The following is a 12,123-nucleotide window of genomic DNA, read 5'->3' as shown; positions in this document are numbered from 1 at the left end:
AAAGAACCCAATATATTGTTTTAAGGTTTTACCAAAAAAACCCACACACCGTACCTTGCGTCGGTGTCCTCTCCGCCGCTACCTTCTACCGATTTCTTTCTCCGACGCTACCTTCTTTGCCGGTGCCCTCTGCTAATTTTTTCGTCCTTTTCATAAGGTGAGGGTTTTCTTCATACTACTGATTCTGTATAATATTTAAGAAAAGGTTCGATTTTATTAGTTTTTGTCAAATCCAGTACTCTTTTTGTTGAATGAATACCCCGAAATAGCAACTTAATAGAGCTTAAAATGTACCTGCTAATGACTCGTTTATAGCTTTATTCGATTTCCTGGAGCGTGTTGCAATTTCTTAGTTGATGTTTTTTCCCATTGTTTTTTCATACAATATACAAAATTTGTTCGATGAAGTGCGGCGACCCACCAAAAAAAAAGAATCCATGTTATCTTATGGTGCATTCTTTACAATTTCTTTTCTTGGAGTTTCTCAATCTATGTATATTTGTATCAGAAAGGGTGACCACTTTCATTTTTCTTATGTATGCCATTGTTCTTATGTATGCCACTATTGTATGTATAGGGATTGTTTTCGCTGTTCGCTATATGTTTGTGAAATTTTGTTTTGTAATTTAGGTCTGGAACAAGTTGGTGGGTGAAAACATTTCTTGAAACTCAGGTTGCCTACTTGCTTGTATTCAACGAATTATCCCTTGATTTTAAGTATTACCTTTCTGGTCTCTTTGGGACTTTACGTTTAATGTTTTTTTCTTAATGGCTAATCGTACCCATTAACAACATACTTTGGAATATGTATCTATCGACACAAAATGATAACATAATTATATGTTTACGTTTTATCCACTTCTGCAAAATCAGGAAAGATGGGGGGCGCACACGTTTTCTTTAAACGAATGCCATCTTCGATTCGCCATTGTCAAACTCTTCGTTCTCTCTCCCTCCCCATATATATATATATATATATATATATATATATATATATATATATATATATATTTCCTCGTCATCGACTTGTCCCTTCTTTCTATCGTCCTCTCGAATTAAATGATTTTTTGAGAGACTGATAGCCGGGATATAATATAATATGAGTTATCAAATCTGGCTTAAAACTGGATGATGAATCGCCCTTCCGGAAAAGATCCTTTTACTAACCCTAAACCCTTTCAAGAATTAATCACCACTATCAGTCTCTCAGAATATCATTTAATTCGAAAGGATCGAGTAGACGATAGGAAGAAGGGACAAATCAATGACGAGGAGATACAGATTGATACATCACATATATATATATATATATATATATATATATATATATATATATATGTGTGTGTGTGTGTGTGTGTGTGTGTATATACACACACACACATGGGGGGGGGGGGTGAGAACGAAGAGGTTTGACAACGGCGAATCGAAGATGGCCTCCGTTTAAAGCAAACCTACGTGCACCCCCATCTTTCCTGATTTTGCAGAAGTGGAAATTTTCATCTACGCCCCTCAACTAAGGAAAAGTACACTCTCAGGTTGATAAAGCAGCTCTGATTTGTGGCTGAAAAGTAGAGATGGCATCCAAATCAAGACCTAGAACATTAAGCGTATATCTTTACATCCCCAACATCATTGGTGAGTTCATTTGCGCTCTTTCACAAGTCAAATTCATATTATTTCTTGTGATATAAAATTATAAATACGCCAAAAGATACTTCAATCAATGAATTAAAGAATCTGTTAATTCATAATATCACATGTCTCAAATATCTATCCTCTTTCACATGTCAAAGTCCCATTATTTCTTCCTGTATCTTTGCTCAAAAAGCTGAAATTTGAAGGACACATTTTTTTGGGTAATGTAATGCTATAGCCTGCTAAGCACACGATGGAGAATATCAACCAAAAGGGCACAAAAACAGCAACAGAATGATAGCAATCGGATTCAATAACCACAATATCTTTAAAAACTACAAAAGAAAAAGTAAATTAGCTATTCGAGATGCTAACGTCTCCCACAGGAAAATATCCCAAGAATTTCATTCATGCTCTCCCCCTTATTCCCAAGATACTAAATAAGATATGGTGTAACAAGCTTTTCCTCAAAATTCCCAAAGTGCCCTTCAATAGAGAAGATGCTAATTGGTATTTCCTACGATTCCATTTTTACCCTTTCTTCTAGAATAAGTGTATTGCAATGGGGGTGTAGCATGCAACATTGCTTTGTTATGGATTTGACTGCTTATTTTTATGTACAGGATACATAAGAGTTCTGATGAATTGCTTTGCCTTTGCTATATGCTTTTCCAATAAAGAGCTTTTTTCAATCCTGTATTTCATCAGGTAAAGGGTAATATAAAACTTTTTGAATGGCTGTAGTTAAGATACTAAATGGTTATTTTTTCTGTTTCAGCTTTGTTTGTGATGCTTTGGATGGTTGGTTTGCACGCAAATTCAATCAAGGTAAGGTGTAATCCATAATTCTTGTCATCCTTTATACACAGTGTCCTTCAGTTTTGACTACTGAAATATCCCCCTCCCCCAATCATAATCATAATAATAATAATAATAATAATAATAATAATAATAATAATAATAATAATAATAATAATAATAAAAGAAATAATAGTTCAGTTGCTAAATCGAATAAGATGGTGAGACTTGAGAGCAACTGAGCTTTTATGTATTTCAACTTTTTCCAAAACCAAATAGCTGGGAAAAATCTTTTCTTAAATGGTCTAAAAGTTATAAAGCTTTATTAACTACAGAAAAGTGTTTTCTTAAATGCAAAGAACTGAAGAAGGATGATTTTTGTCCATGAGTTTAATCTATTACTCCTTTTTTACTTTGTATCTGTACTGTTTGTCATAACTGCCGACTTTTGAGAATCAGAAGCTTGCAAATCATTCTAGACAGTGCCATCTTTTTTAATTTCTAGCCATTTTATGGATTTTCATACTCGATTTAATTTAGTTGTTTACTATCTTACCCTTGTAGTTTCAACATTTGGAGCTGTTCTGGATATGGTTACAGATAGGTGAGATATAACAAGTTCTTGTTGAAGTCTTCACATTTATCTTTTTATGTATCTCCCTAATTTTTCTTGATGCAATTAACACTATTCCATATTAACAAACTGAAATTTGTCATCTCTCAGGATAAGCACTGCATGTCTTCTGGTTATTCTCTCTCAAGTCTACAGGTTTTAGTTTTTTACTCTTAACTCTACTTGTATATATCTGAACTTTCTTCCATACATCTAACATTCTTGCTTTTTAATTTTCCAGGCCTAACTTTGTTTTCTTGTCTTTGCTTGCTTTGGATATTGCCAGCCACTGGTTGCAAATGTACAGGTATTTACAAAAATATCCTTTCATTTGTTGGGACAAGATGTTGATTGATTGATTACCACCTTTTTTGAATGCAGTACTTTCTTGGTTGGAAAGTCCAATCATAAAGATGTGAAAGATAGCACCAGTTGGTTATTTAAGTTATACTATGGAAACAGGATGTTTATGGGATACTGCTGCATAGCTTGTGAGGTAAAAATGCTTATTTTTTTTTTCTTACACATTTATTGCTCAATACAATTACAAAGTCTATTCTAGTTATGATTTATGAACTGAAATTTTGATCTTGATCCTCTGTAGGTTCTTTACATAACTTTGTTTCTTCTTGCAAAGGAGTCAGAAAAGATGACTGATGTAAGCCTGAAGCTTTTTTTGTGCCACATTTGTTTTTGTTTTTTTTTTCTGGTTAAACTTTTACAGATGTGATTTTTTTTTGTATGAAAATTTAGGTTTTGCTTGGTGTTGCACAACAAAGTTTGATAAATTCTGCGTTACTTGCCTTTCTTCTATTTGGATGGGCAACCAAGCAGTTAGTCAATATTATACAGGTATCAATATCATCATGACATAACTTTATCTTCTTTTCATCAAAAAACTGATCTAGAGTCTTTGCTTCCATTTTGCTCATGGGTCTTGTGTTAATAGTAGTTAAAGATGTTTTTACCTTCTTAAGAGGTGATGACAATTGAATTACATAAGTGTAATGGCTTCAAATGGATGGAATTCAATTCCATGGCTTGTTTTAATAAACACAAATACTCTTATCAAATAATAAAAATAAGATATTCTTTTATATATAGTTACAACTTGCAACAAACAATAAGTTCATTTATGTATATTGAGGGACAGAGATGTTGGAATTGACTATGGTCTTTGTTAGTTATGAGATAAGAAGAAAAACTCATATAACTTACCAGATTAAGTCATGTGTTAGGATAGGAAGGATGATTTATTCTATATATGGCAGTGTTAAATGCGATTTGGTGCAATATATTTGTGAAATTTTTGTATGAATAAATGATGTGTGTGTGTGTGTAATGACAGATGAAGACAGCAGCAGATTTATGCGTGCTATACGACCTCAACAAAAAACACAATGCCTAGAGGGTGAATAGGTTTGATATGTAATGTATCTCTCTTTCTTTGAAGAAGCTGTGCATGAATGTTGATGAAAATGGAAAAACTACTAATGGCAGCATAGAATCTTGTGTATACAATACATCCCTCTTCTCTTCTCTTTGTAGTCCCCGCTTTTTAAACATGTTTTCTTTATCATGGGGGATTGGATGGTGGTGGATCAAATTTTAACTTTTACCACAATCATCTCATGTTGCTGTACTAGTGCCTTGTATCCTGTTCTTGTGTTGTGCTTGTTCAGTCGCATTTCTCAAATTTCCAAACTCCTTCAATTCCTTACCTTTGTGAGTCACACATTTTAATAGTGTTATTTAATCATCCTTCATCTTTACGCTATGTTTTGGATTTGAGCAAATAAATATAATCTACTTTCTCATGAAAGCTAGCTAAAAATACAGAGATCGTATACAGGTCTTATTTATAGTAGTTTTACAGGCTAAAATATATTCGTACCATAAATAATATCATCATTAAATCCATTCAAAGGTCAATGTAATGTAATAATCGATCTCGCCATGAAGTTTTGTAAATTAATTTAATCGTTTAAGATACTGGTTACAAAGATGTGGATGTTTCTGTTTTGACTATGATCACTTTTTGTGATGGTTTTAATGGCCATCCATTCCATACCTGCAAGAACATAATTTCATGCTGAATTTGACCAATAAACATGAAACACGTGGATGATACCATACCAGATACCACCGGACCAGTTTTGATGAAAAGATGACTCAACATATACAAAGTAAATGTGGTAAGGAGTTACCACGAATCCATCAAAAGTTCTAGAGACAACTTCATCTTGAATTACAAAATAATAAATTGGAATCTTCAAAGTTAGGCTTGTTATTGATGGCGTTTGTCTTTGTGACATCCTATAATTTTTCACAGAACCAAAAAGAATTTTCTTTACGCTTTAAAAATCATGATACTTCATTTGCAGAAAATCCCAATATATAAAAAATCTTTTGAGAACAAGATTACCTCAAATAAAATTCTAAGAATGTCATAATCAATAGAGATACATAAGTTACAACGCAAAAACTTAATGATTACGAACCTCATTGCAGACTTTCTCTTAATCACAAATGTTCTGAAAACCGGACTGGATACTGAACTGGTCGTCTTACTGGTTCGATGGTTCAATTGGTCCAACCGGTTGGACCGGTCTCAAAAACCGAAAAAACCGGATGATGTCATAATTACATTATTATTAACTTTAATTATATAAAAAATACAAAAAATAAAAAATAAATATTTTTTAAAATCCCCGGTTTTGACCGGTTTTTGCCAGTTCACATGAATACCAGTTTTTTGGTCTTTTAGAACCGGATCAGGGACCGGTTCTTAATGATTATGAACCTCATTGCAGACTTTCTCTTAATCACTTAACATCCTAATCAAGTTTCAGAAGCTTAAATCTTGATACATATGATGCATACAAACTGAGTGGGTCAGGTTGGGAAACCTGGTGAGATGCATATGGTTTTCAATCCCACAATGTTCTAATAATATATATCTTAAAACCTGCAAGATCAAAATTTATCATTAACACAGATATATCTCATATAAGCAATCTACCTCATCTCGTCGATCCTTACATATTGATCCTATACAACGACCGTGCGACATTTAACCAGAAGGATTAATGTGAACAACAGTTTAACTACGTTGCTTCGGGGATTCCTTAGCAGTAGACGAGGTGTAATAGAGACAACAGAGAAAAGAATGGAATACTCAAATTATTATACGTAATTATTACTCTCGGATCAATGATGAATGGTTGTACCTAATCCATACTCTCGGATCAGGAATGAATGACTATACCTAATATATACTCTCGGATTAGTGATGAATGACTATACATAGTCCATACTCTCGGATCAGGAATGAATGACTATACATAATCCATACTCTCGAATCATCAATGTTAGAATTCTACTCTCCGTCCACATCTCACACGTACTATTAAGAAGATGCTACCCAATATCCAATTTAATTAAACTTAAGCCTCCTTTGCAAGTCTTATTTTATCTCTTGGTAAGACTACAACGCTCAACTCCTAATACCAACTCTACTTAGGCAACACTATCATACCTTAGTGTATTTATTTGACACCGAGTATTTTAAGTATATCCTTATCTCTAATAATACTTCTATTATTATTATTATCATGAAATAATAGATGTATATCTTAACACATATAGAACCACATCTGATTCATATATCGTATATTATCAAATACATTTCTAACACATATTCCAGGCAATAGATATATAAATCACATATAAATTTTTTGATAGATATTTAATACTTTAAATTATACTTGTATTAAAATCATGTTCATGAAAGAGACTGCACTCACCCGCCTTAGGTGGACAACTGATGATTTGGGCAGAGCTTTGTCTAACACGTTAGCTTTTCTTTTGATGTGACCTAAGTATGATTAATACTGAGTCTTAGTCTAATGCTCTTGGTGACTAATGATAGTCTAGATTCTTCACTAATCTCAATGTCTACATCAAGATCTATCAAGTAATGTGTCACACCACAAACCGGAACGGCGGAAACGTTCGGGGGTGGATGACGTCATATGTAGTATCACAACAATTGCATCATAGTAATCATAGTAAACACAACCATTACATTGAATACATTTATGAAAAGATATTTACATCTGTTTGATTCTTGTTTTTATACATCAAAAGTATAATCAAAAGAAAAAGACGTGACTCTATACGCTCCGTCTTCTCAAAACTCTAGGAGGTACCTGTCTACTGATTTCCTGAGAATACAAGCAGTTTTGAAAGAGTATCAACATAAAGCTGGTGAGTTCATAAGCGATGTTTTTGTAATGAAAACCTGTTGATGACTCTGTAAAAATGTTCGCATGTTTCCAAGAAAATCCAATATTTTCTTTAGTAAAAGTGTGATAATATCAGTTCCATCTATGACCACTTAGTTCATGCTAGCCATGTATAAACCAATATCGAACAGACAGTTGATTATGTGGATCTGCCCTAAGCCCACAACCAAACAACGAACAGGAAATGAGGCGGAAACCACATATTCCACAGTCTATCGAATATTCTCCATACGTAGCCCTGATGCCTAAACTAAGGAATTATAGAATTAACTATGAATGTTTGTTACTGTATCCTGTTGTAGTATAGGAAAAACATTAGTTTGTATGTCTGGTTATTACCAATCGTAGTATGTGTGTATTCTTGTACAAAAACCTTTGTATAGTATGTTCTGTATGAAAACCCTGGTTACCACCAGTACGTATAGTAGTTTCATTACTTTAAATAAAAATAATGAAGAATGAAATCCCGTAAACAAATGGTTAGTTTATACTATTGTGAGTCGTATAACCATGCTTAATATGACCTAGTGACCTTTACGACGTTCTTCAAGTGTCGGTTAAATGACATTTGTCACCCCAGGCATGCATGCCTAACTGTAGCTAGCAGTTCAGGTGTGGGATTGTCAGTCCCGAATAGATCTATTCACAAATCTCACGCTCTCCCTCCAGGAGACTCTGGTTATACTATGATAGGATTTAACCTGTACCCCGAAGGGTACAATTGAAGTGTTGTCTCACAATCCTGTATTAACTAGTTTACGTGTAGTTCTGTATCGACCAACTGTATTTGTAATCGTGTGTATACTGGATAAGATAATAATTATATTTAAATAATTATTACTATTGTAGTAATGTATATCATAAACTAAATCTGTCATAGTTTATATGTTTACCCATGTATGTAATCTGAATCGGTAAAAGCTGTGTATTGAATTCCCCAAACTATACCCATTATAGTTTGCTTGAAATGTTATGTACTTGGTTTGTAAATTGATCTGAAATTTATGCAATTATGTTTCCAAGATAAAAGTGTCCCTTATGCTCAACATAGTACAAAAGGGATAAAATATTTAAATATTTTATAAAACGTGGGAATCGTTTGACTGTATCAATGACATAAGTTTTAAACCCGTTAAAACCTTTTATTTTGGCTCACAAAATCATTTGTGTTTGGCTTGTATTCCCCCTAAAAACATTAAAAATCATAAAAGCGTAGGGGTATGAACTCACTATTAGCTGTGTACAAGCGTCGAATCAACGAACTGAAATGAAGACCCTCGAGTTGTAGTGTGTGGCACTTAACGGAATCCTAATAACAATTAAATACATATATGTATCTAAATTAGTGATTTCGTTAGATAAAGTGTTAGAAAAACACTTGCTTTCGGTTAAGGAATGTTACCGGGACTTGATTGAATTGAGGAAAACGGGTTTTTAGTCTAATGCACCACTTAGGGAGTGTTTACAACCGTGAAAAGTGGTTTACGGCCGTGAACTGGGGTTTACGGCTGTGAACTGTTTACGACCGTGAACTGCCTCTTGAAGGGTGTACGACCTTTGAAGGTTTGAGGTGTGTATGGCCGTAAAAAGGTTTACGGTCAATGAATATTTGCAGACTTGAAGGGTGTACGACCGTACACTCAAGAATAAGGATGCTGGATTTGATGAAAAACGTGTTCTAGATGCTCCAAATCAACTCCTAATGACGATTCTCGATGATTTTTGGAAGAATAAGGGTGTTTTTGGTGTTTACGGTCAAGAGGTAGAGAGAGAATGAGAGAGTTTTCGGCCAAGAAAGTTCAAATGAAGGTGGGGGTCTCATATATATAGACTGGGGGTATGGTCAATGGTGGGGTCCACCTGGCACCAACCGTAAACGAGTGTATGGCCGTACACGGGTTTACGGCCGTAAACTCACTTAGGCCGGAAACTGTTTGGTTTTTCAAGAAGATTCAGGTTTTTCGCGCGATTTTGATTTTGACTCGCATCTAAAATTTAAATACATAAAACTAGATGATTTTCTAAACCAAGAAGTTTGACGGGAACTTAATAAAATAAAATTTTATTAACGGAATTTAGCTAACGGTAACGGAAAAAGTTTCGGGTTGTCACATAATGAATAACCAAGTAGGATCATATTGGAGGTATGGTGTGTTTGGTATCCAAAGAATATTGTTTGGAAATCCCACTTTAAACACCTCACTAAATCCAACCTAAACATCATCCCCGCAAGTAGACCAATCAGTATAATGACTTGGAATCACTAATAAATCTTATTTATCGGTTCTTAATAGGGAACTAATTCGTACACAACACTTTTTCTCCGTACACAACAATTTGTGCTTTAAAGTGTTGCATTGTACAACTCTTTAATGCATAAATTGTTGTGTATGACAAAAAATTGTTGTGTACGAATCACTTTCCTTCTTAATAATGACTATGAACATAAATATATTTGTTGGACACTCCGATCCTCCAAATCCTAGCTAAATACCATAAAACCTAAGAGATTTTTGGAACTTTCAGAGAGATATAGTGCGACAGCCCAAAAACCATGATAAATTTTTCATTTTTAAACAAGAGTTACAGTCATCAAATTGTTTCGAAAACCATCACACAGTAACAATGTCAAATCATCAAAGTACAATATCAAAAAGTGCAGAAAATAGTGAGGGGAGAATGCTATGCCATCACGCTAGGCTCTTTCCCTTAGTACCAGAAGTACCTGAAACCATAAATATAAACCGTAAGCAAAAGCTTAGTGAGTTTTCCCCAAAGTACCACATACAAACATAAATAAGTTAGTTCTGTGGGACAAATCATAGTCTTACAAGTAATTTCCTGCTGAGGGTCAAATCCCGGTCATCCATTTAAGTGTCATGGGCTAGATCCTGGTCTTTCATATAGATGTCAGGGGCCACATCGTGGTCTTTCATACAATTACCAGGGGCCAAATCCTGGTCTTTCATACAATACAGGGGCCAAATCCTGGTCTTCCATACACATATCAAAAATATAACTAGCATCCTATATCACAAATAAAGGGTCGGCCTTGATGCCTTCGACCCATTGATATCGTGAGAAAACTCATCTCAGTCTGTTGGTAATTAATTATCTGCTCAGCTTCTGAACCGGAAGATCTGACACTAAACCCAAACAAATCACCCTAATCAAAATTAGGTTATAAACCTTAACCGTGGGTCTAAAATCCCTAACCCAAACTTCTAGGATAAAAGGCCATTTTACCCTTCCTATAATGGGACTAACCAAACTTGGCCTATTAACACAATAATGGCCCCCAAGGCCCATAAAGGCCCAACTCACACAACTTAAGGCCCACTAACAGAAACCTGAGGCCCACTCATACTTAAATAGTCCAAGCCCCAAACCCAACTAAGGCCCAAAGGTCCAAAGCCCAACCGAAGTCCAAAATCCCACAACGAGGCATACGCTCCGCATACGCAGTTTACGCTTGGCGTACTCGACCGCTAGTACGCTTGGTATTCCCAACGTACTGGGCTGCTTGCCACCTTAAGCCATAAAGTGCTTAATCCGTTCAGCCATAAGGTCCAACTTTCAGATATCGTCCATTTTAGGGTTCTAATACATAAAGTTGATAACTTTAACCCTTAACATGTCTTAATGTAACTCGACATCCATTTTTGTCCAATAATACTCATAATAAGAACTCAAACTCTTGCATGGACCAATATCAACCATCAAGATGGCATTTTTATGCATCAAGACCAACAAAGAGGCTGAGATCTAACATATCTAACTCTTGGAGTTGCCCAAACTCACAAAGAGAACCCATGGGACCAAGTAAAGCTCACAAACAAGCCCTAAACTCTAACTATCAAAATGAATCATCAAGGTAAGAACTGTATACCTTCTCTAGCTTCCAAAGTCGATATAGACTCTGGATCTAAACGATAAACCTCAACAAATGCTTGGTCTCCAAGTTCCTTCTTCTTGAATACACAAAAAAATTCCCCAAAATCACTTCCAAAGCTCAAGAACTATCAAAGGATGAATTAGGGTTTCAATGGGACGAAATGAACAGTGGAGGCTGATGAGGGTAAGTATCCAAGGCCATAATGATGTTTAAATAGGGTTCACACCCTAAAAATTAGGGCTTGACCCACACAGACGTACGTCCCGCGTACACCACGTACGCCCAACGTACGTGGTTAACCCTCCGCGACTAAAGCGATCTCATACGCTAAGCGTACCCAAATGTACGCCCAGCGTACGAGGGACCATATTTGCCAAAAAATCTCAAACTTAAGGGATAAGAAGTAGAACCTGGAATTAGATGTTAAAACTCTCCCCCACTTGAATTATACTTTATCCTCGAAGTTCGCTGGTGCAAACAAGTCTGGGTAGTTCTCCCTCATTTTCCCCTCCGGCTCCTACGTCCACTCAGAGCCCTTTCAGTCCTGCCATTGCACCTTCACCAGATTCACCACATTATTGCGCATAGTCTTAGTTTTCCTGTCGAGAAGCATAATCGGCCTCTCCACGTAATTCAGGCGCTCATCCACCTGAATATCATCCAACGAAATCACTGCTGAATCATCGGCTATACACTTCTGCAACTGAGACACGTGGAAAGTGTTATGGATCTGAATGGGCTCATCAGGAAAATCCAACCTATATGCAACCCTGCCTACCCGGGCAGTAATCCCGAAAGGACCAATAAACCGGGGGCCCAACTTGCCCCGCTTCCGAAACTGGATGACAACTTTCTAAGGTGACACCTTCAGCAAC

The 12,123-nt window shown here is 35.6% G+C and overlaps 1 protein-coding gene across 4 annotated transcripts; it reads left to right on the top strand.

The window, feature by feature from the left end:
- On the top strand, positions 1-4,766 carry LOC145132480 (putative CDP-diacylglycerol--inositol 3-phosphatidyltransferase 2). 4 transcript variants are annotated; one of them, XM_079067277.1, is made up of 12 exons: positions 1-157; positions 631-673; positions 1,536-1,635; positions 2,259-2,343; positions 2,414-2,463; positions 2,998-3,037; positions 3,158-3,202; positions 3,288-3,353; positions 3,428-3,542; positions 3,651-3,704; positions 3,800-3,898; positions 4,395-4,766. In XM_079067277.1, the coding sequence occupies exons 3-12, from the start codon at positions 1,575-1,577 to the stop codon at positions 4,452-4,454; spliced, it is 675 nt and encodes a 224-aa protein (XP_078923403.1). In that variant the 5' UTR covers positions 1-157; positions 631-673; positions 1,536-1,574; the 3' UTR covers positions 4,455-4,766. The 4 variants fall into 4 exon arrangements, with proteins under 4 accessions (XP_078923403.1, XP_078923405.1, XP_078923401.1 ...); XM_079067275.1 differs by lacking the exon at positions 631-673 and having other exon boundaries at positions 2-157; XM_079067278.1 differs by lacking the exons at positions 1-157; positions 631-673 and adding an exon at positions 1,874-2,145.
- The last annotated feature ends 7,357 nt before the right edge of the window (positions 4,767-12,123 follow it).

Source organism: Lactuca virosa, chromosome 8 (assembly GCF_052849685.1).
Source record: "Lactuca virosa cultivar CGN04683 chromosome 8, Lactuca_virosa_CGN04683_v6, whole genome shotgun sequence".
Taxonomy (NCBI): domain Eukaryota; kingdom Viridiplantae; phylum Streptophyta; class Magnoliopsida; order Asterales; family Asteraceae; genus Lactuca; species Lactuca virosa.
Note: the sequence above shows the minus strand (reverse complement) of the source record. Positions and strands in the feature narration are given on the sequence as shown.

What these genes read in the sequence shown, in the direction of transcription:
- LOC145132480 (XM_079067277.1), top strand. Translation starts at nt 1,575, where the DNA reads ATGGCATCCAAATCAAGACCTAGAACATTAAGCGTATATCTTTACATC. An exon ending in TTACATCCCCAACATCATTG is followed by an intron (nt 1,636 to 2,258) that starts GTGAGTTCATTT and finishes TTTTATGTACAG; the next exon opens with GATACATAAGAGTTCTGATG. An exon ending in TCAATCCTGTATTTCATCAG is followed by an intron (nt 2,344 to 2,413) that starts GTAAAGGGTAAT and finishes TTTCTGTTTCAG; the next exon opens with CTTTGTTTGTGATGCTTTGG.